Raw genomic sequence first — 23,493 nt, forward strand, 5'->3', positions numbered from 1 at the left:
TTGCGCCAGCACTCTCGACTGTTTTAATTATTTTTCTTATGAGTTATTTTTGAATCTTGTGTTTGCGCTGATTGAATAATAATTAAAAAGAAAAGCGAACCTGGCTGACTTGTGTTTTCGTGGGGAGGGTCCAGTCCGATTTCTCAACTATAAACGGGCTAGATATGGCGCCAGACTACCTGAAAACAGGCAGAACCAAACGCACATGTACTGTCCCAAATAGTCGGGTATGCTGGGTTTTAAGGACATCTCTTGCGCGTCATTTACGTGCTTGGAATGGAAAAAGTGCCAGTACTCTTTACTTTTGTAAAGTCACTATTGGATTCTGAAATTCTACAGTGAAATAAGTGGGGGGGGGGGCTCCGTGCAGGGACTCATGAGACCAGGCGCGGAGCCAGAAATCTGATTGTGGGTGGGCACAGACAAAAACCAGATGGGCACAGTCCGTACGTGTATAGCAGCATAATCATATAACACAAGCTGTGCATAGAGCAGCTGGAATTTCTGCATGCCCTATGAACATTTTCAGAGGCTGACGAAAATAATCCATTGTGGAATATATTCTAAAATGTTGTGCCATATTGCACCATATAGTGTTATGCAGCAGACTTGCTTTCCAACTCCATCAGAGGGAGAATAATCACAAACGTTCAATAATGGTCTAACATGGTAACGCAAATAACGTTTTCTTTAATAGTAACGGTAATATCATTACTCAAATTAGTGTGTCGCTACATTTTGTGACCACAAAAAGTACAGTAAACCGCTACGTTGCAACGCGTACTTCCAACTCCAGTAGCTACACAGGCACCAAGAGACACGCAGTAAGCTAGCCTCAGATCCACGACCCTGCAGACACTGCAACAGCATCATCAAATCTCGTGTGGCTTTAGCTAGTGGACAAACCAGAGTGGAACGCGCGAAAGAAAGACGAGGAGCTGCTGGTATTTGCGAAACGCACTGCCAGTCAAAGTGAAGCTTTCTGATTGGATGGGCGGGAGTGCCAACTGGGTGGGCGTTGCCCACCTTTGCCCACCCGTGGCTACGCGTTTGCATGGGACTGAGGTATTAATTGAAAATATTGACTTGATTAAATGTGTTCATGTTTTGGTTATTGTGTCATTTGTTTGGGGGTTTGACTCGGGACTATTACTGACATTAGGACCGTGACTTGAACTGATGCCAGTTGCGACCTCGGGGGAGACGTCGTGTGTCGTCTGTCTGACCGGTGTGAAAATAAAAGCAAACTCCCGGGGGTCATGCACTGTATGGGGCACGGGGATTGCGACTGAAACGAGACCTAGACCTCTCGACTCCTCCTTCCACGTCGGCTCGCCACGTGGTGTCAGAGGTGGGATTGAGCTGAAGAACTAAGAGGGAGATCCAGAGACTGAAGCGGGACATTGGACAGACCCGTTGGCGCTTGGAACACTTGGTGTGACAAAAGACGGAGCCCACCAGCGATAAGTTTTCCAGCCCATGGCTCCAGTGCACCGCAGCCCCACTACCCCCTAGAGGCTAGAGGGACCAGTACCGGGGAGCACATGCCATCCACCACTACCAACTGTCCCATATAGGCCAGGAGGACGACCACCAGGGAGCGCATGCTGCCCGCTGCCACCAATCGCCACCTAGAGGCCAGGAGTACCAGCGCCGGGGAATGCCTGCTGCCCACCACTACCAATCGCCCCCTAGTGAGCAGGAGAGACACGGCGCATAGAACACCAGCCAAGCTGCCTAACTACAACGGGATGACGCAGCTAGAGCCGTATCCCTTGCAAGTCCAATTAGTGGCATGGCACAGTGGATGGAGCAGCAAGGAATCTGCCATCTGCCTGGCTCTGGTGTTGGAGGGAAAGGCTTTGCAGGTGCTCCTCAACCTAGCCCCGGTGGAGCAGCACGACCTCCAAGCCCTGACTATGGCACTGGAGAGGCGATTTGGGCAATGACTCTTCACTGACCAGAGCAGGGAGCAGCTAGCCAGCTGCCACCACCAAGAGGGAGAGAGCCTGGGTACCTTTGCTGCAGATGTACAGCTACACACCCAACACGGTTACCTGCAGTTCAACACAGCTACCCAAGAGGAGCTCCTCCACGCTTTCCTGCGGGGGCTGACGCCAGAGCAGTTGCACCAGCATGTTCGCCTCGCCATGCCCCAGGTGCTCAACGAGGCTCTCTGCAAAGCTGAACGAGCCAAGGTGGTACACTCCACGCAGCTTATCCAGCAGAAGGACCCCGCACTCCGACTGCACATCAGGTTGGCTGATGACAAGGAAGCAGTAGAAGAGGTCTACCGAGTTCGGCTTCCACTACAGCAGTCTCGGCGATGGCCTCCAACAACATCCAGGTGACTTCCACCCCAGCTGACTGACCACTGTTACCGGTGTGACGAGCCTAGTCACATAGCCCGCAACTGCCAAGCACTGGCACTGAAAGCCAGTGCTGGGCTAGGAAACGATGGCGGAGTTGCCTAGTGAGGGGATCGCCACTCCAGTCTCTAGCCCCCCTTCATAGCCAATGCATGCTGGTTGGCCACCTAAGTCACACCAAAGGACTGTATTTGGACTGCCAACTCGACAGTCGATCCTGCCAGGCCCTGGTAGACACAGGGTCTACCAATTCCCTGGCGTAACCTGGCATCCTCCCGGGCACCACCAGCCCCCTCTAGGTGGCATGGTCACCAACCAGCACCCAGCTGATGATGGTGACAGGGGAGAAGGCTGACATGAGAAGGAAGAGGTCACTGCAAGTCCAGGCTGGGGACCAGGAGCTGATACACAAGTTCTGGTTCGCCAAAATCCGGGACCCGTGCATCATTGGCCTAGACCTGCTTACTCACTGGGGATTCCTTGTTAATGTGTTGGAGGCAACTGTAGCCCTCGGCACGAAGACTGTGGCCCTCCAGTCCAGCCAGGAGAGGAGCAGGCCTAGGGACCAGACAGCCTGTTGCCGAGCAGCCGCCGCTTAGCAGCCACTGAGCAAGGGTGCAGCATTGGAGTGCTGCCAGCAGCAAGAGGATTGGAGCCAGATGATGCTGACAGTGGCGGCCATCCAGACCGCCGGCAACGAGAAGTGGTTTCCATTGACAATGCAGCAACTGAGACAGCAGTGGGAGGAAGACAGGGCCCTTGCGCTGGTGAAGGGCTGGCTGGAAATGGGGCTGTGCCCCAAGTAGACAGAAGTGTCAGTGCTGGGGCCTGAGGTAAGGCCTACAACTCTGAGGGGCAACTTCTAGCTCCATGACAGGTTTGTGTACCGGAGGTGGCAAGGTCCCGGAAGAGGGAACGACCTCCTCCAGCTATTGGTGCCCTATGTGTGCCGCCCCCATGTTCTCCAGATGGTCCATGGCTTGGTGGGGGTGGGGCACTACGGGAAAGCCAAGACTCTCCACCGCCTCAGGGAGCAGTTCTACTGTCTTGGCTGTCGATGAGACATGGAGCTACGCCCGCTGGGGCCTGAGCCGGCTCCGAACAGAGTGTGGCAGAAGGGGGCCTATGACACACACTGGTTTAGCCGGTCTGTTCGCCAGTGGCGGCACCCTGGACTTTTGGGGTACTATGTATTGGGTTATAGGGTCGACTTAACCCTCAGGTGGGGGCTATGTAGTGACCGAGACAGGTGGTTTCTGTGACTGTTGGCGGCTCTGTGCTGGGGGAGCGCAGGGGCTCGTGGGACTGACTGTTGGTGTTAGTTGAAATTGTTGATTTATGTGTTTAAATGTTTTGGATACTGTGTTGTTTGTTTGGGGGTTTGACTTGGATTGTGTAGAAGACTGTGGACTGACCTTAGGACCATGACTTAGACTGACGTCGCCAGCTGTGACATCAGGGGGGACATTGCTATGTTGTCTGTTCTGGCCGGTGTGAAAATAAAGGGCACTCCTGGGTCATGTGGCGTATGGGACACGGGAGTTGCGATTGAAGACTTCTGTCTCTCGACTCATTCTTCCACGCCTGCTCGCCACAATATACTTAGATATTGTTGATCAGTACATACATTTATTTAATCGAGGGGACAACCATTTCAATTAGAATAAATAAATACTAGCTTTAGTGTGTGGTGCAAGGAAGTCATCAGGCCGGACGGATGCCCTTATTTCCTTGTATTCCCGCCCGGCCAAATCTGACAGTTTCTCTCCTCTTTACATTTAGACTTGCCGCCAACAGAGAAAAGCAGGCAGGCGAGATCGGGAACGGGTGACGTCATGTATTGCCCCCCAGTGGCCCCTGGGTGATGCAGTTTATTTAGGGCCATTATGACTCCCCCAGAGAACCTGCTACGGACAGGGCAGAAAAAGAGTACCGGCAGCTTTTGAGAAGCGCCGGCGTGCAAGAAAAAGTCACGGCACACCAAAGAGTAAAATGTAGAAATGCCGGTACGGCATACCGGTGAGTATCAGCCCACCTTGAGCACTTGTCCATTTGCTAAATTCTGGGTTTTGAGCAAGTTCATTATGCATGTTTTTCACGGTAACTGCTCTCCCCTCCCTCCTTCCGCTGAGGAATCAGGACGAGCAGGAAACCTGATCCACAAAATAGCTTAGTCCCCTCCTTGTTCATTCTTATCTGCAGTGTAAAACTATATGCCACTTGCTGACTGCTTTGCTTGTTTACCAGCGGCTGAAAGGCTTCTCTGCGAGAGGAAGAAGGCACAACGCTCAACAACTCATCAACTAAGCTTCTCTGACGTGTCAAACGTATGTCTCGTGTTCTTTTTGTGTTGCGAGAATGGGCCACCAGCTCCTCGGTTTCTGTCTGGCGTTCATCGGCTTCCTGGGTACTGGCCTCATCTGCGGCCTACCCATGTGGAAGGTGACTGCCTTTGTGGGGGCGAACATCATTACCTCCCAGGTTTTCTGGGAAGGTCTGTGGATGAACTGCGTGATCCAGAGCACGGGCCACTTGCAGTGTAAAGCCTACGACTCCCTTCTGGCTCTACCCCAGGACCTGCAGGCCGCCCGTGCCCTCGTCTGCGTTTCCATCGCTGTCGGCGTGGTGGCCATCGGGCTCACCGTGGCCGGGGCCCGCTGCAGCAACTTCCTTCGCGACGACTGGCTCACAAAAGCCAACGTCGGCATCGCAGGCGGGGTGGTGTTTATGGTGGCGGGGCTCCTGTGTGTGATTCCCGTCAGCTGGTCAGCCCACATCATCATCACAGGGTTTTACAATCCTCTGGCCACCGAGGAGAGGAGGGGCGAGCTCGGGGCATCGATATACGTGGGCTGGGTGTCTGGCGCTCTGCTCATCATTGGAGGGGGCATGCTGTGCAGCACCTACAGATGCTGAGGACGAGAGGCGGAAGGAGCATATACTGCCGTCCCTGAGTTGAGATACTCCCCGGAGTGTTTCAACATATTTCAGAGATCTCCTTTATCGATTTTTGACACGACTACATTGCACTACAGTGAGATTTTGGGACAGATGTGTAAAATGTTTTAAAGGTTGTAGAGCGGGTTCTTGTTTTCGTGGCAATTTAAAGCAGAATAAACGATATGCCGTGGGTGTGTACTGCATTGCACTCTGTGGTCTTAGAGTAATTTTTGTGATTGGTTTGTGTGGGTGGGTGTGTATTTTTTGTTCCCCCAACCATCCATCCATTATCCAAACTGCTAATCCTGCTCTCAGGGTCACGGGGATGCCGGAGCCTATCCCATCAGTCACTGGACAGCAGGTGGGGAGACACCCTGGACAGGCCGCCAGGCATCACAGGGCCAACAAACACACACATTCACACCTAGTATGGACCATTCACCTGTCCTACATCTGTTTGGACTGTGGGAGGAAACCCACGCAGACACGGGGAGAACATGCAAACTCCACACAGACGACGACCCGGGATGACCCCCGAGGTTGGACTACCCCGGGGCTCGAACCCAGGACCTTCTTGCTGTGAGGCGACCGCACTAACCACGGCGCCACCGATCCGCTTTTTTTCCAACCAATAAACTAAATTCAGTTTTACATTTCTGGTCTTGTTTTGTGTTTTCATTTTTAGAATGAGAAATGTGTCAGCAAAGACGTATAGGTGCATGGTTCTCCGCGGAGGTCATGAGGCCTCAAATGCCAAAAAAAAATAGGAGGCGTAACTTTGAGGCATATTGTGTGTGTTGCAGGTTTCGGCGGCCCTTTTGCTGCGCATGAATGGACAAAATAACCGGATATGGATCAGAGGAAGAGACGTTTCAGATTATCCTCTGTATATTTACAGAGCACAAAAAACACACAACGCCCCCCCCCCCTTGGAAAAATGTTTGCGCTTCTTCGTTGATCTGTTGTGTCCTGGTTTACACAGTGTGGTATTAACGGCGCCGTGAACAGCTTCCCATTGAAAGGGGGAGAATGAGACGAAGGACACGTTGATTTAATTAGCACACGAAAGAGGACAACGAAGAAGAGGTCGTTTTTTGTTCCATCCTTAAGTGAGTCAAAAAGTGTAGATTTCCTCAATGGAAGGGCAGGGCAGGCAGGTCGGCGGTCTGGCGCTGTGCCTGCTGGGTGTGATAGGAGTGTGCTTGGCTTGTGGACTGCCGATGTGGCGCGAAACGTCTTTCGTGGGAGCGAATATTGTCACTGCACAGTCGGTAAGTTAAGATGACACCTGGATGTTCGTTTCATTTACTTGCCTTATATCTGAGGGGACCGTTGCCACCCGGGCTGTGTGGAGTCCTTGTTTATTCTACATTTTGGTTCTTTCGTTGCCGAGGCCTCACCCTGTTGTCAAGAAAAATGGCTGGTGGACATGCAGCTGAAAACGTGTGGGATATCAATGTTTACAATATGCATAATTTTAAAAACGAACAATATGCTGCCTTAAGGCGGCACAGTGGCGCAGTGGTTAGCGCGGTCGCCTCACGGCAAGAAGGTCCTGGGTTCGAGCCCCGGGGTAGTCCAACCTTGGGGTTTGTCCTGGGTCGTCCTCTTGTGTGGAGTTTGCATGTTCTTTCCATGTCTGCGTGGGTTCCCTCTGGTTCCTCCCACAGTCCAAAGACATGTAGGTCAGGTGAATCGGCCATACTAAATTGTCCCTAGGTGTGAATGTGTGTGTGTGTGTGGGCCCTGTGATGGACTGGTGGCCTGTCCAGGGTGTCTCCCCGCCTGCCGCCCAATGACTCCTGAGAAAGGCTCCAGCATCCCCGCGACCCTGAGAGCAGGATAAGCGGTTTGGATAATGGATGGGTGGATGGATGCTTCCTTACCTCATTCCATATAAATGTCCCAGTGTTAAAGTGGGCCCCTCTACTTTTCTGCATATATTAGTACAGAGACTAGGTGTCAATCCTTGCTTTCCAGGTGGTTGTACTTGAGTATATGAACTACTTCAAGCCACAGAAAAAGGCAAAATAAGGTCGGTGCTTTGTGGGCCATCTTGACTTCACAAAAAAGCAGCAACAGGTAACTTAATCTGCAAAGTCTATTCTGCTACCAAAGACGCATACCATACCCACACTCCTCCAGGTGTGGGACGGCCTGTGGCTGCACTGTGTTGTCCAGGCAACAGGTCAGATGCAGTGTAAGAAGCACACGACGGCCCTCACCATGACCTCGGACATCCAGGCGGGGCGCGCCCTCACCCTGCTGTCCATCCTCACCGGCCTCCTGGGCTTCATCTTCACCATTCTGAGCGGAGGAGTTGCCAACTGTAGCGGTGAACCACCTGACAACCCTTCAGCCCAGTCCACCTCTTCCTCCAAGACCAAGGTGTTGAAATTATGGTCATACTTTTCATAACGCACTGCGATTTGTAATACCTGGTTATTATGCTGTTACCTGAGCAATGCACGCCCTGCTGGGATGCCAATGCAGCGAAACTGCAAAAAATTAACAAACAAAAAAACAAGTTCATCCCAATAAGCCATTCAATCCAGCATTGATTTTTAACACCTTAACTGAAAACAAATTGGCCTTTGGGGTGAGATAGTTTTGACTTGTTTATAGTTTTTTTCTTCCTTGTTTTGAGGATCTTTTATAAATTAGTGACAATACCTGGAAACAGGATAATAAAAAAAAATCCATTCTCCAAGAAGATTCTAGAATTAAGTGAAGTTGGTTTTTCCACATGTAACAAGTAGACTTGGTATGAAAATCTTTTTATGAATAAATAATCTCCAAGCCTCAACACCAAATGAAGTGACCTGTAAAGATGAACATTATCTGTGGTGCAGTAGATCCATCCATCATGTGGATCCTGACAAACGGCTGAAGAAGCTTCTCACAGTGACATCATCGGTTTGTCTTGCTGCAGGCGGCTCTGCTGGGTGGAGCTCTGTGCGTCCTGTCTGGCATCCTGTGCCTAGTTTCTGTCAGCTGGTCTGCGGGTAACACCATCTCCGTCTATAATGACCCCCTGGTGGTGCCAGCTATGAAAAGGGAGGTGGGCTCCTCTATCTACATCGGCTGGGCCTCCTCGCTCCTGCTCCTCCTCGGCGGGGCCCTGATCTGCTTCGTCTGCTCTGGCAAAAACAGCTCCGACCCCTCCCAGCGTGTCTACATGCCGTACAGCTACAGCTCCCAATCTCAATTCAGCGAGACCCCCTCTCGTACAGCCACAGTGAAGTCCGATGGATTCAGCGATGGAAGACCTTACAACCGTAATACACCTAATAGAACAGCAGAGCATGCGCTCCACGCGTATGACCGTAACTCCTTGAATAAAGCTCAGGGGGGAGTTTATAATCCAGCCCCGGGGAGCAGAAGAGAGTCTGTACATAGCAGCTTTGATCGTAACGCACATGTCAGGGGAAACCAGAGGGCAACCTTATCAATGGAAAACCAAGCTAATCAGGCTGTGTTGGTGCACGATATCCCCAGCAGGGCAACAACAGCGCTCAATTATTACAATACATCTGATGTGGATAGACCAGGGCATCTGTGAAGGCAAGAACAAAGCATTCACTATAAAAAAAAATGATAGAAAACACCAATTACTTACTACTTAGTGCTTGTTATTTGTGTAATGCTGTGTAATGAGTAGCTGTAGCTAGTGACCCTCACCCTAACAGATGAGTAACAGGGCATGTGTAAGGGCTTACAACACACTTGTTAATATTAGCGCTCTGCTAATAACAGTTAACATTAGCTGCCAGGCTGGAATGGTGTATCTTGAGTCCTCTTCCTCTTTTTATTATGAACGTAATCTCCTCCTAATATCGCTGACCAGACTAGGCTGTCAACGCCGCCATGCCCCCCCAACTTTGACCTTTTAGGACTGTGTGTCTGAACTTAACCTTCAGGCTCAGAAATGTCAGGTCCAAATTCTCATTCACTTTTGATTTTGGATGTCCTCGTGTTTTTCTCTCTTTGTTTATGTAGATATAGTCTACCCCCCCCCCCATCCAATTCAGGCACTCCGCCCCATATGGAGTAAGTTACCTGACAGGAGTCAAACACCCGTGTCTGCAGGGCCACGCTCAGTGTGCCCATACGTAACTCGCTTGACGGCTAACCCTAAAATTATACGATGGCTTGCATTGTTACTGAGCCGTCGGATGTCAACAAGTGTGCTGTAAGAGCTTATAAGTGCCCTATGAGTCATTCATTGACGACTCTTTATAACTACTGATACTATGTTGTAAAATAATTTGATAAAACATAAGGAGAGGGAAGTCTTTTGCTTATTGAAACATCTCCACGGCGTTTAGTTTTTATTCAGCATCCATTCCGTATGTGTTCACAGGATAATTGGGGATAGGATAAGAGCTGGACAATTTTTCTCTTTTTTTTTTACTTGGAAACTTTAAAAAAACAAAGAAAAGCACAACCTTAAATGCCTTTATGGTATGCTGAAGAGACGGGAATACAATTCAAGGCGAAAAGGGAACGTAAGAGGGGATTTAAAAAGAAAATATTGCTCAGAACACCCTATTATAAACTTACAACAGTTTTTAGGGAGGTATTAAGTCCTCATGATGATAGCCACTACATATCCCAGGGTAAGGGGCGTGCATGTGTGTAGCATCTTCCATAGTGAAGAAATCTGGCCAGGTTAGTTTTTTTGTTGACAGAAACCAGTTTCAGCTTAGAGTTGAAGTAAGAAAAAATGATGGGGAAAAAGAAGTAAGGAAAGCTCCTCCTCATTCCTTTCCTCTTATGACAACACCTTTAGGTGGGGAGTCGTTGTCCGCCCCTCGGCTGCACAACAGACTCCCACTCTCTCCTCTCCGTCGTGTCTCTGCTATCTAACTTTCCGTGCAGGTAGCACGACCCTGGCCCGACTCTCCGGAGACAGGCCGCGTCAACATGGTGGCCGGAGGAAGACAGCTGCTGGGCCTGGCCCTGGCCATCATTGGCTTCCTTGGGAGCATCATCATCTGTGCACTCCCCACCTGGAAGGTGACAGCCTTCATCGGTGCCAACATCGTCACGTCGCAGGTGATTTGGGAAGGTCTCTGGATGAACTGCGTCACCCAGAGTACAGGCCAGATGCAGTGCAAAGTCTACGATTCCCTCCTGGCTTTGCCCCAGGACCTGCAGGCCGCCAGAGCACTGGTCATCATCGCCATCATTGCTGGGGTCTTCGCGATCCTTCTCGGCATCGCCGGCGGTAAGTGCACCAACTTCGTGGAGGACGAGAGGCAAAAATGCAAAGTGGCTATTGCTGCCGGCATTGTCTTCCTCGTCGCAGGGCTTCTGGTCCTGATCCCTGTCTGCTGGACGGCCAACACCATCATCCGGGACTTCTACAACCCGCTCATGACCAACGCCCAGAGGAGGGAGCTGGGGGCTTCGCTCTACATCGGCTGGGGCTCGGCAGGGCTGCTGTTTCTTGGCGGGGGTCTCCTCTGCAGCTCCTGCCCACCCGGCGATGAGAAGGACTATGGTGCGGAGTACGCCAAGGCTCGCTCTGTGGACGGCAGCAGCGCCTATGTGTAGGCAGGACATGGGCTCAGAAGAAGTAGCGAAGACCCAAGAAAGGGATTAGAAAACACTTGTTGAAATTGTGACTTGCAATTTATCCTTTGACGATGAGCCAAGTCTCTGCTGTGAGCCAGTCGGTGCAGTCAGCCAGTCAGAATGTAATCTGTTTAACAAGCGACAATACACATTTTCTTTGCAAAAAATATTTTGTGTGCTCCTCCTGCATGCTTTAGTGTAATTCTTTAATGTTTGCTGATATTATCATATCATGATATATCGTGATATATCATGCTACTGGATATCATGCTATTGGCGTGACGTACATTGCCACGTCATGCCAATAAAGCCATTTGAACTGGAATATTAAACTTGATAAAGTGACTGTTAGTATTACATGGGTATGCATCACCAGCCATGGGCACTATGGACTCCTGGAATATCTTTCATCAGGAAACCATCATATTATATGTGTCAGTGACTTCTACTGAATTTAACTTGTGTCATTTCTGAAATAAATATATGTAAGAATAAAAAAGCTCCCATTCTTTTTTTTTATCTCCACAACAGTTCCTGTTTTTAACAGGGAGAGCCAAAAGTTTCCTACATTAAAAACACCCCAAAAAAACTTGTTCAACCAGCCTTCTGGTCTTTGTTCATGGACGAATCCCTGCAAACAGGTTGTGTTACCAGTCACGCAACAATGCGGACTACTTCACCACAGATGACAATACACTATGCATAAAGTGTGTGTGTGTGTGTGTGTGTGTGCGTGTGTGTGTGTGTGTTCAGCATATTATCAAAGGTGGTGCTCTGCTGGGAGTTTATGGGGACCTGGGCTGGACGCTGATAAAACGCCCCACTGCTTTTTTTTTTTTACAAGTAGAGAATACAAACTTCCAGAAGCGTGGAGATAAACCTTTGCTGAGGAAACGTATGAAACAACCAGAGCAACTTGTATCATTATCGTGCTCTCTTTTTTTTTCTTCTTCTTCTTCGTGTGTTTGACAGGTAAACAGTAGGAGAAACCAAACACGCCTTGTTTGCGGCACCGTCACGACGTTTCTTTCTGGACGGAGCGGCGCTCCACGTGGGGCACGTCACACCTGGTTGTACCCCACCTTTGAGTTTTCCCAAAATCTGCCCAAAAAACGGTTACGTTAACTAAATATTAAAGATAAATAAAGATTGTTACGCAACTGGTGCTCTTCTCTACACAATTACAGAAGAAAAAAAGACCGAAGATTATTTAAAGTGAGGCTGACATGTTGGCGCCAGCGAGCGAGCGACAGAGGGAGAGAGATGGAGCGTATGCGTGTGCATGTGCGTGCGTGTGCGCGCGCGTGTGTGGTGTGGTGTGGTGTGGTCGAAACCCGTTTCTCTGAACAATACACAAGAAGCAAGTGAGACAAAGCTTCTTCCAGGCGATCGTATTACACATCGGCACGGTCGCCTTAGGCTAACAGAGCGCCATCTCCATCCGCAGACACCTGCATATGGGCATGCACACCTGCGCGTGGAAACAGGTGCCCCCCCAAAATGACGTCAGTGCGTCTTACAAACCCATCAGACATCCTGCCACTCATCGTTCTTCCTACGCAGCAAAGCCCTTTCTGGTTTTGAAAACAACTTCTAGAATGCAACAGGTAAAAGGTGATGTCAGGTTTCATAGTCACACCCCCCCTCTCTCTCTCCACCCCCCTCCATCTCTCTCAATTCAATTCAATCCAATTCAATATGTGCTTTATTGGCATGACATATACGTTTGTGTACATATTGCCAAAGCATGTAAAACAACAACAACACAACAACAACAAGGATTATAATAATAACAGCAACAACAACAATGATAATGATATTAAACAACAACAGTAGCAATAGGTGCCGTCACCCACTGTCTCTCAGGTTGTGGCAGGAAAATATAACTCTTGCTGCAATGCTCGCCGCTGGCCCCCCTCCCTCTCTCCCTCTCTCCCTCTCTCTCTCTCTCCATCCCCCCTCCCTCTCTCCCTCTCTCTCTCTCTCCATCCCCCCTCCCTCTCTCCATCTCTCTCTCTCGCTCGCTCTCGCTCTCTCTGTCAACCCCCTCCTCCTTGTCATCTCCAGAGGGAGAGTCTGGGTGTGGTGCAGATACAGCCGGCCAGCGACACACAGGTAGACAGACACACACTATGCAGCGGACGGAGAAGTAGGAGTACTCTGGTAGAGAGACACGGAAACCGTAAGAGAGAGAACGACAGGGGGAAACTAAGAGAAAGAGTGACAGGTAAATGAACAGACTGAGAGAGAGCGGGAGGAGAGAAAGAAAGAGAAGGCCGGCAGAGGGGAGGGAATAGAAGTAGGGGACAAAAGGGGGACGAGACGGAGATAAGAGGAAATGTGGCTGTAAACAGACACACTCCACTCCGGCAGAGGTGGAATCCATGCACACCTGCGGCCAGGTAAGACTAGAAGCTAACGAAAGGTAGCCAGCCAGGGCACAAAGAAAAAACAAGAAAAAAACAGTCGTACCATTAGTGTGCTGTGAGGCCGGGATACATACCCCACATAAAAGATGTTATAGGAGGGGAAATGATCCTAGACAAATGAGAAGAAGGAGGTTTGTTAACACGATAACATCATATGAAGAAGAAGAGGAAGACAGACAGACATAGGGCGAGAGAGGGAGAACACGGTGGGCTGATTCCAGAAGCCACGGCTGAACTGAAGTCGCTGCCGCCGCGTTGTGATTTGTGAGCGCAACATCAGAGAGCTGTTTAGAAGAGCATCTCTCCGCCATGGCTTCCCTGGGGATGCAGATGCTTGCCAGCGCCCTCTGCCTCCTGGGTTGGGTAGGGGTGATCATCAGCTGCATTATGCCGATGTGGCGGGTCACGGCCTTTGTGGGCAGCACCATCGTCACCTCACAGACCATCTGGGAGGGCATCTGGATGAGCTGTGTGGTCCAGAGTACGGGCCAGATCCAGTGTAAACCCTACGACTCCCTCTTGGCTCTTAGCGCAGACCTGCAGGCCGCCAGGGCTCTCACAGTCCTTGCCATCGTAACAGGCGGTATGGGACTTCTACTGGCCTTTGTCGGGGGGAAATGCACTCGCTTCCTGGACGAGGACGGGGGCAGGGCTAAGGGTAAGGTCAGTGTGGCAGCAGGGGCAGTGTTGATTGCCACGGGGCTGCTGTGTCTGATTCCCGCCTCGTGGGCGGCCGGAGCGGTGGTGCAGAGGTTCTACAGCGCGTCCATTGATGCACAGCGCAGGGAGATCGGAGCGTGTCTGTACATTGGCTGGGGAGCATCCATCCTGCTCATTTTGGGAGGAGGGTTGTTCATCAGCTCATCCTGCCCCCTTAAAGCCCACGATGCAGACAAGAGTCCCTCGGTCCGCTACCTTGTTGTCCGCTCGAGCAACGGATCCAGCCAGGCAGCTTCTCAGCGCAGCAGGGGGCCGCCAACAAGTTTTCAGCCCTTGAAGCCAGTGGTTGCAAGATCGTTGAGCAATGAGGGAGCGTCAACAAAACCCCAGCCTGGACTGGCGAGCAAAAGGCCACCTTGGGAGGATGGGCCAGCAGTGGCTGAGTTGAACTCAAAGCAAGGGTCAGGGGGAACTGGTGGTAGCAGGACACCGTCCACAAAGTCTCAGATGAAGAGACCCGCGTCAAGAAATTCAGAGGAAAGTACGAGTACCACGAAATCCCAGCTTAAAAGAGCTGCATCCAAGGAGAGCTTACAAGAGTCAGTCAACTCTCAAGCTACTGGGGATGCATCCTTAAACCCAGCTAGAACATATATATAAACACACACAAACACATATACACACAAAAGACACATAATGAGACTATGGACCAGTAGAAAATTAATGTTTACTTGTTTCAGGATGATGTAACTATGAAATGTTTTAGATATGCTTTGCAAAATAATGGACTGACATTCCGCTGGAGTTTGGTTACACATTAACTGCTGCCGGATGAAACTTCAAAAATGATTTGTGAAATTTGAAAAAAAAACATACACATCTTCAACGACATCAGTCCGTCCATGGATATTTCTGGATCAACAGCTCTGCATTTTAAAAAAAAAATAAGAACAGAGGGAGATGTTATGGACGCTGCAGGTTTAGACGCTATACGTTGAGGGAAACATACACACTCAGCCTATAAGAGGCCAGTCAAACCCTCCAACCTTTTCTAAAAAGAATGAAGTCACGATTTTTTTTCTGCAACGGCGTGGAGACAATTGATATCTGTTATTGTTATCAACAGTGTGTATCACCGATTGTACATTAACTTGCACACAGTATGTATATGTTAAAACTGTAAAAAAAAAATTTCGGCGATTTTGTGATTAATTTGTATTGTTTTTGGGTATAGTATGCGTAGGCATTAAGTCGGGAAGGAGGGGGGGCTGCACCCTCCTAGTGGTGGGTGCAGCCCCCTCCCCCAGTAGTGGCAGGTGGCTGTGTAACATCTTAGACACAACAGCATGCCTAACTTTTCCTAAGCTACAAATGCAAAAAAAAAATTAAAAAAATAAAACATACCTTTATTTTAAACAGTGCGTGGAATGTACATTTTTAATAATAAAGTGAGTAAACACTCCATTCCAAATCTGCTACACACGCACTTTACAAACAAAACAATGACGTCATACTGTAGCGACCGAGGAGGCGGTCGATCTGACTGTCGGCGGTTCTGCGCTGTGGGAGCGCAATGGCTGATGGGAGTGTTAATGTTAGATTTAAAATTGTGTTTTAATGACGTGGTTGTTCATGGTGTGATTATTCTTGTGCTGTTGTTTTGGGGTTTCGACTCAGATAAGTAGGAGAGCGTTTACTGACCGGAGGACCTTGACTGGGACTGATGTCGCCATTTGGTACGGGGGGGGGGGGGGGCTCATAAAAGAGCACTCCCGGGGTCGTGCGGTGTATGGGGCACGGGAGTTGTGATTAAAAAGAGAGCTCTCGGGGCGTCAGGGTAGCGTAGTGGTCTATTCCGTTGCCTACCAACAAGGGGATCTGTGGTTCGATCCCCATGTTACCTCCGGCTTGGTCGGGTGTCCCGAAAGAGACACAATTGGCCGTGTCTGCGGGTGGGAAGCCGGATGTGGGTACGTGTCCTGGCCGCTGCACTAGCGCCTCCTCTGGTCGATCGGGGCGCCTGTTCAGGGGTGAGAGGGAACTGGGGGGCGATAGCGAGATCCTCCCACGCGCTGGGTCCCCATGGCGAAACTCCTCACTGTCAGGTGAAAAGAAGCGGCTGGCGACTCCACATGTATCGGAGGAGACACGTGGTAGTCTGCAGCCCTCCCCGGATCGTCAGAGGGGGTGGAGCAGCGACCGGGATGGCTCGGAAGAGTGGGGTAATTGGCCGGGTACAATTGGGGAGAACCCCCCCCCCTAAAAAAAGAAGAAGAAAGAAAGAGATCTCTCTCTCTCGACTCATTCGTCTTTATTTGGCAGCCCCCCTACTTAAAACCTCTTCCCTCGTGCCTGCACGTAGGCAAACATTTGTATATTTTTAGAGAAAAATCACATATCCGACCAACTAAGTAACAACTCACTCTTCAACTAGTATGAGTCTTCTAAAGATCGCACCATTTCAAATGCAAATCTACCTGTAAACTGGACACAAATAAAAACTTGAGCTCCTTATGGGCCGCTTAGCACGCTGGCTAACTTTAACTATGAATTGGCCGTAGGCGTTGTTTCTCTACGGGGGGGGGGGGGGGGGGCTTTCGGTTCTGTGGAGAAGCACTGGATGAACTGGTTGGACAGAGAGTGAGCTCCCGTCTGAGATGAGCAGGGTAAATGTGGAGAGACAACAATGTGTTTGACAACAATTCAAATTTAGTTTCAATGGTTGACACTCACACAAATCACGTGTCACTTTTCGGTTTTGTATATGCAAATAACTTCTTTTGACAGTCACATATGATGTTCCCACGAGGCCTTAAACGTGGGAGATATCGATTACGTGCTCTTAGTTATGGGTGGCTATGGAGGTGTGGTTGAAAAAAAAACAGTATCCCAGGTAACATTACATTAGGTAAAATAACAAACGGGTAAGTCCCATTTAGCTATTGCTACACCTAATCATTTAAACATTAAACAATATTTTAACACTTTTTTCAGTACAGGTATGCTGTATAACAACAAACAGGCAAGTCACATTATTTCCTTTTCAGGTATCCTAACTCAACGTAACTTTTTGATAAGAGTTTTCAAATAAGTCCACACTCCAATGTCTTACAGGATATCTCCAACCAGACTCAAAGTCTCGTTTTTTGTTTTTTGTTTTTTATTTTATTTTTATCCTACAAGTCCATTATAACTTTCTGTTTTCTAGGCTACTGTCACTCTGCACTGTTTGAGGAATTCCGTGTCTGGCAAAGATGTCTTTCAGGTGAGTAATAACAGTGCTTGCAGATGTGCTGTTTAGCTCTGCGATTTCAGGATAGTTTGAGTAATAGTCTATTATTAAGAGAAAGTCCTATCCATTCATATGGAAGAGATGTGTTCCTACTTTTCGCCATGGCTCAGCTGGCATGTCTTGAATCAGCATTGGCTCTTTGGTTTGCTTGTAATTGTGCCTTTGACATGTGTCACCTTTACTAATCAGTGTCTCCATGTCTCTATTGATACCTGGCGAATAAACAGCTTCCCTGGCCCTTCTTTTGCACTTTTCAATGACAAGGTGACCCTCGTGGATCCGGCTGAGCATCTCTTGGCACATACACTCTGGAATCATAATCCTGTTTTGCCTCAGCAGTAGGCCATTGACCATGCTCAGCTCTGCCCTGATAGGATAGAATTGTGAGAGTTTACCTGTTGTCCATGCATGTTGGAGCTTGGCCATCACTGTCTGCAATGTCACGTCTTTTTCCGTTTCTAGTGCAATCTTCTTGTACATCATGTCTGACACTGGGAGAGAGGAAGCAATCAAGTTAACATGCATTTCCACATCCACAGAGATGGTGCTGACCCGTGTCTTTGTAACTGGTGCAGGTGCTCGGGACAGTGTATCAGCCAGAATTATTGAATTACCTGGCATGCAGACTAGATGCATATCATATCTTTGCAACTTCATCATCGTCCACTGGATCCAGGGAGACATGTCGTTTAAGTTTTTTTCTGAAGATTGAAATGAGCAGTTGGTGATGTGTTTCTGCTGTGAAGGTGGGTAGTCCATAGACACAGTCATGAAACCTCTCACATCCAAACACTAACCCTAGGGTTTCTTTTTCAATTTGGGCATGTCGTGTTTCAGTCTCTGTCATTGCTCTGGACGCATATGCCACTGGTCTCCATCTGTCATCGTTGTCAGCCTGGAGAGGCACAGCGCCCAATCCGTCTTTGGATGCGTCCGTGGAGATTTTTGCTCTGCATGAGGGATCGAAAAAGGTAAGCACTGGCTCTGTGGTAAGTGTCTCTTTAAGCCTTTTCCACTCTCTGTCATGTCTGGCAGTCCACTTGAACACTTTGCGTTTGTGGAGCAGATCTCTGATACAGACCGTTTTTGCAGCGATTCGGGATGAACTTGCCCAGGAAGTTTACCACACCCATGGCTCGCAGTACTCCCTTCTTGTCTGTAGGCGGGGGCATGACCAGAATGGCCTGTACTTTGGAGCGGTCTGGTTCCACTCCTTCTCCCGACAGCTTGTCACCTAAGAAAGTGATCTCTGTTGCCCTGATCTGACATTTGTTTTTGTTACGTTTCAGACCACTCAAATGGATTCTCTGTAGGAGGTTCAGCAGTCTCTCGTTGTGTTGTTGTAGTGTAGAGCGCCACACAATTAAGTCATCAATGTAAACCTGGGTGCCTTCTAGACCCCCAATCATCGTTTCCATTGCTCTGTGATAGATTTCGGGCTGAGTTGATTCCAAATGGAAGTCTAAGGACACAGTATCTGCCAAACGGTGTGTAAACGTTTGAACTACAAACGTTTGGACTGACACAGATTTACTATCTATCGCAATTGTCGAGATTTAGTGGCGTTGCGAACGCAGCCCATAAATGACGAGATGACACAAATGTTCGTTGAAAATGTATTTCCTCTTGTACACAAGCTAACAACATTAGCTGTTTCCAAACTGTACATGAGCTAACCGTTTGGTTGACTGATACACGGCTAGCTGTACACACAGCTTGCTGAACAACAGCGTGCCGAATAACGAAACGCTGACCACGGCTGTGGGACCATACTGTAGCGAATTCGGGGGACAACGCAACCACAGGAACTGCCGCGGCCGGGAAGCGAACCCATATCGCCCGCATCGCAGGCGACATCGCTAACCGCTCGACTAAAGGGTCAAACCCGACAGCCAGCAGCCAGCGTGTCTTCTTATCCATGCACGTTACAATACACTGGCTGTACACGTGCAGTACTGAGCTGTGATGAGGCTGGTTCAACAACGTTTCCACTTACCGCATTTAAATTAACCGTTTCCACTTTGTCGCATTTAATTAACTCTTGTATTTTTTCGGGAGCTCAACTCCATGCAATCATGTGCTTCGTTTCTTTGCACCGTTCCGAATCACCTGCGCTGCATGATGACGCCATCTATGCGCCTCATATTACTGAGATTGGTGCCTCCATGGCTCCACCTGCTGGCCAGGCGGGCATACAATTATCCAAACTAACGTACACAACTTACACGGTGTATTAAACGTGCAGTACTTGCTGCTCTCATCATCCAATTTCAGTTGCCAGAAACCATGAGATGCATCTAGTTTACTTTAGAATTTGGCCCCTGTTTCAGTATCTGGTAGTGCTCTCTTTTAATGTTCTCATTAAGATCTTTGGGGTCTAGGCACAGGCTTAACTCACCACTGGGGTGCTTTACACGTTATGGAGTTCACCCAATCTGTCGGTTGTTTGATACATTGTATGACTCCCAATTTCACCATCCGGTTGAGTTCTTTCTTTAAGCTGGCTTGAAGTGGTGCTGGCACTCTCCATGCATGACTGGCTTGGCATAATTTTTCAGCTCTATTCTGTAGGTGAATGGCAACGTCCCTTGGCCTGTTAAGATATCAGGAAACTTTTGCTCAGTGTCAGTTACTGTGTCGCTGTGAGTCTTAAGAACCACCTTTTCACTGTTGATTTGGTAGACCCTCTTGACCAGCTCAAGGTCCTCACATACTTTGTCTCCTAGCAGTGACTCGTGATCATTAGGAACAACCACGGACATCAGATTTTGTTGCTTCCCTTTTACGTTCACTTTCAGCCTGCACACCCCTTTTGTTTCTATTGGCTGTCCATCAGATGGCTTCAGTTGGACTGTCTGTTTATGTATTTGTGGCTTCTCTTTAAGTGCTTTAACGTCTTTTACACTAATCAGGTTGGCTTTTGTCTAATTTGAAGAATACCATTTTCCCATTAACTAACAGAGGCGCTGTCCATTTTTCTGTTCCCTCTGCATTGACTTGATGTCCACTGTCTACACTCTCAGTTGGCTGCGCACCTTTTTCAGAGTCACGGGAAATTATATGTTCGCTAAAAATGAATCACTCAGTGAGTCACTGTCCTCATCAGTTTCATCCACTACATACACCTTGCGCTCTTTTCTTTCTCTTGAAAAACACATTTTTGCATAGTGGGTTTTCCCTTACACCTGGAGCACGTTTTACCAAATGCCGGGCATTGCCCGGGTTTGTGATTATCTCCACAACGTTCGCAGCTAAATGTGTCACTTTGCTTGCTTCGAGCGCCTCGGTATGTTCCGCGCCCATTTCCCTCGAATGAAACGGCGTCTACATCCGCACTTGGCAGAGCTAGAGCTAGTCCCTTAGCGGGACCCTCCAAACGTTTCCACACGCTGTTTATGTAACTCGCTGGCCTGGCATGTTTTCACAGCATTGTCCAAACTCAGTTCCGCTTCTCTGACTTTCTTGTCACATGTGCCGAACACAATCTGATCGCGAATCACTGACTCTTTCAGTGCATCGAAGTTACAGGCACTAGCCTTTTAGCTTAAGGTCTACAAGAGAGCCATCAAAAGTCGCTCCTTCGCGTTGCATCCGCGATCTAAACAGACGCCTCTCGTAAGACTCATGCTTTTTTTGACAGGCAGTGTTTCTTGATGACGTCGCCCGGCTTGTTTTTGTCTCCCTCGTTTGCAGACGTGAATGTGTTGTGCACCTCCAGCGCATCAGCTCCAGCATGGCGGTCTTTCGCTCATCCGACGCCCCCGTCACTCCTATAGCCACGACAACGACATATACATAAGCTTGAACTGCTGCTTGAAATTTCTCCAGTTCAGCAAGTCTACATTCCCAGTTAACTTCAAAGTCCCCGGTGGTTTTTTTTTATCGCATCCGTGTTCTGCCTGGTTCACTCCTGGTACCACGTAATGTTCTGTTTTGTAATAAATCAAGCTGAAAAGTAAATCTGGTCTCTGTGCATTTAATCACGTCTTGTCTGCTCCATGGCTGCCACGTTCTGATCCTAGAACGCACTGCGCATGAACTTTAACCCACTGCCACCTACTGGCCTGGTGGGCACATTCAATTCAATTTATTGTCATTAAAAACAATGTGCAGGCACATGTTAAAAATGAAATGAGGGCGGTGGCTTCACCAAACAGTGCAAGACAGACACAGACAAACACAGCAAACACAATATAAGATATACACACATGAAGACCAAAGGCTAAAAAGAAGTTAAAAGAGAGCTGGAGTACAAAATATTTAAAAATATCTACAGACATTCAGTGGGTAGCCAGGTTAAGGTGGGCACCAGCTTGTGGGAAGAAGCTGTTTTTGAGCCTGGTAGTGCGGGCTCTGAGGCTCCTGTAGCGCCTCCCAGAGTGCAGGGGGGGAGAACAGTCCATGGTTGGGGTGGGTGGGATCTCTGCTGATGCTCAGACCCCTTCGAAGGCAGCATTTGTGATAAATGTCTTTTATGGCTGGGAGCTGGGTACCGGTGATATGCTGTGCCACCTTGACGATCCGCTGCAGAGCTTTCTGGTCTACTGAGGTGCAGTTGCCGCACCACACTGAGATGCAGATGGTCAGGAGGCTCTCTATGGTGCAGTGGTAGAAGTTGGTGAGAATTTGGGGGGTAGACGGGCGCTCCTCGGCCTCCTCAGGAAATGCAGGCGTTGTTGGGCCTTTTTCACAAGGGCCTGGGTGTTTTATGTCCACGAAAGGTCCTCGCTGATGTGGACTCCAAGGAATTTAAAGCTGGAAACACGCTCCACTTCCACCCCATTGATGTGAATGGGGGAGTGGCTGCAGCATCTAGACCTCCTGAAGTCCACAATCAGCTCCTTTGTCTTCTGCACATTAAGGACAAGATTGTTGGTAGTACACCATGATGTGAGGTGCTCAATCTCGTCTCTGTAGGCCATCTTGTCATTGTTGGTGATACGGCCAATGACTGTGGTGTAATCTGCAAACTTAACTATAACATTTGAAGGGTGAGTTGGCAGGCAGTCGTGGGTAAAGAGGGAGAAAAGGAGGGGGCTCAGAACACAGCTTTGAGGGGCACCTGTGCTGAGGGTCAGGGTGGAGGAGGAGTGGTCACCTGACCTAACAGACTGAGGTCTGTTGGTCAGGAAGTCCAGGGTCAGGTTACAGAGGGAGGGGCTGAGGCCAAGGGAGAGGAGTTTGGTGGTTAGTTTGGCGGGATGGTAGTGTTGAAGGCAGAGCTGTAATCTATAAACAGCATCCGGATGTATGTGTTGTTAAGTTCAAAGTGGGTCAGAGCAACGTGCAGGGCAGTGGCAATGGCATCCTCAGTAGACCTTTTGGGACGGTAGGCGAACTGATGTGGGTCGAATGTGGGGGGGATAATGTTTTTGATGTGAGCCAGAACCAGTCTTTCAAAGCACTTCATGGCAATGGGGGTGAGTGCTATGGGTCGGTAGTCATTCAGACATGTGGATGTTGGTTTCTTGGAGACAGGAATGATAGAGGTGGTCTTAAAGCATGCTGGGACTTTAGATTGGGACAGTGAGAGGTTAAATATAGGTGTGAAGACCTCAGCCAGCTGGTCGGCACATTCCTGGTAGACCCAACCCGGTATGCTGTCTGGTCCGTCAGCCTCCCATGTGTTCACTCTGCGCAGTGATTCTCTGACCTCTGCGACTGATAGAGAGAGCACCTGGTTTTCTGGGTGGTTGGGGATTTTTGTGGCTGGGTCAGTATTGTCCTTGTCGAAGCGGGCATAGAAAGGATTTAGCTTGTCTGGCATGGAGGCATCATGGACAGTGGGACCGCGAAGTACATGTCATTAAAGTATCGAGAGTCTCAAAAGCTGTAATAACAGGGACTATCAGTGACTCGTATATGAACTTGGTTAGGCAGGATGTGCAGAAGTAGCTGGAGTTGAAGAACAAATTTTGTTGATGATTAAGTCTAGAAACTCATGGGCCGTGAATGGTGAGCAGCTAATAAGACAGCTGCTTTTTAGCAAGTTTAGATACAGTGTCAAAGAGAAATCTGGGGTTATGTTTATTAATATTGATTAAATGAGATACGCTGCTTTTGCAGCAGATAAAGCATGCTTGTATTTCAATAAACAGGTTTCAACAGGTTGAATTTAAGACTGTTTTAGACCTTTTTAAGGCCACTTTGATTAAAATGTAAGACCTATTTCACGGCAAAAATAAAAAAGAATGAAGGAAAATAACTGAAAAAATAAAGCCCT

General features: G+C 48.8%; 3 protein-coding genes and 1 pseudogene across 3 annotated transcripts; all 4 read left to right on the forward strand.

Annotated features, from left to right (window-relative positions):
- The first annotated feature begins 4,625 nt into the window (after positions 1 to 4,625).
- Positions 4,626 to 5,929, forward strand: LOC130116261 (claudin-4-like). Its single transcript, XM_056284157.1, has one exon. The coding sequence runs from the start codon at positions 4,728 to 4,730 to the stop codon at positions 5,283 to 5,285; it is 558 nt and encodes a 185-aa protein (XP_056140132.1). The 5' UTR covers positions 4,626 to 4,727; the 3' UTR covers positions 5,286 to 5,929.
- A 516-nt stretch (positions 5,930 to 6,445) lies between these two features.
- On the forward strand, positions 6,446 to 9,677 carry LOC130116405 (claudin-4-like; annotated as a pseudogene).
- Positions 9,678 to 10,235: 558 nt separating this feature from the next.
- Positions 10,236 to 10,898, forward strand: LOC130117188 (claudin-4-like). Its single transcript, XM_056285359.1, has one exon. It carries the CDS (start codon positions 10,236 to 10,238, stop codon positions 10,866 to 10,868), a length of 633 nt encoding a protein of 210 aa, XP_056141334.1. The 3' UTR covers positions 10,869 to 10,898.
- Positions 10,899 to 13,627: 2,729 nt separating this feature from the next.
- LOC130116479 (claudin-4-like) lies at positions 13,628 to 15,286 on the forward strand. Its single transcript, XM_056284385.1, has one exon. The coding sequence runs from the start codon at positions 13,628 to 13,630 to the stop codon at positions 14,636 to 14,638; it is 1,011 nt and encodes a 336-aa protein (XP_056140360.1). The 3' UTR covers positions 14,639 to 15,286.
- The last annotated feature ends 8,207 nt before the right edge of the window (positions 15,287 to 23,493 follow it).

The sequence above is a fragment of the Lampris incognitus genome, chromosome 8 (assembly GCF_029633865.1).
Source record: "Lampris incognitus isolate fLamInc1 chromosome 8, fLamInc1.hap2, whole genome shotgun sequence".
Lineage (NCBI taxonomy): Eukaryota > Metazoa > Chordata > Actinopteri > Lampriformes > Lampridae > Lampris > Lampris incognitus.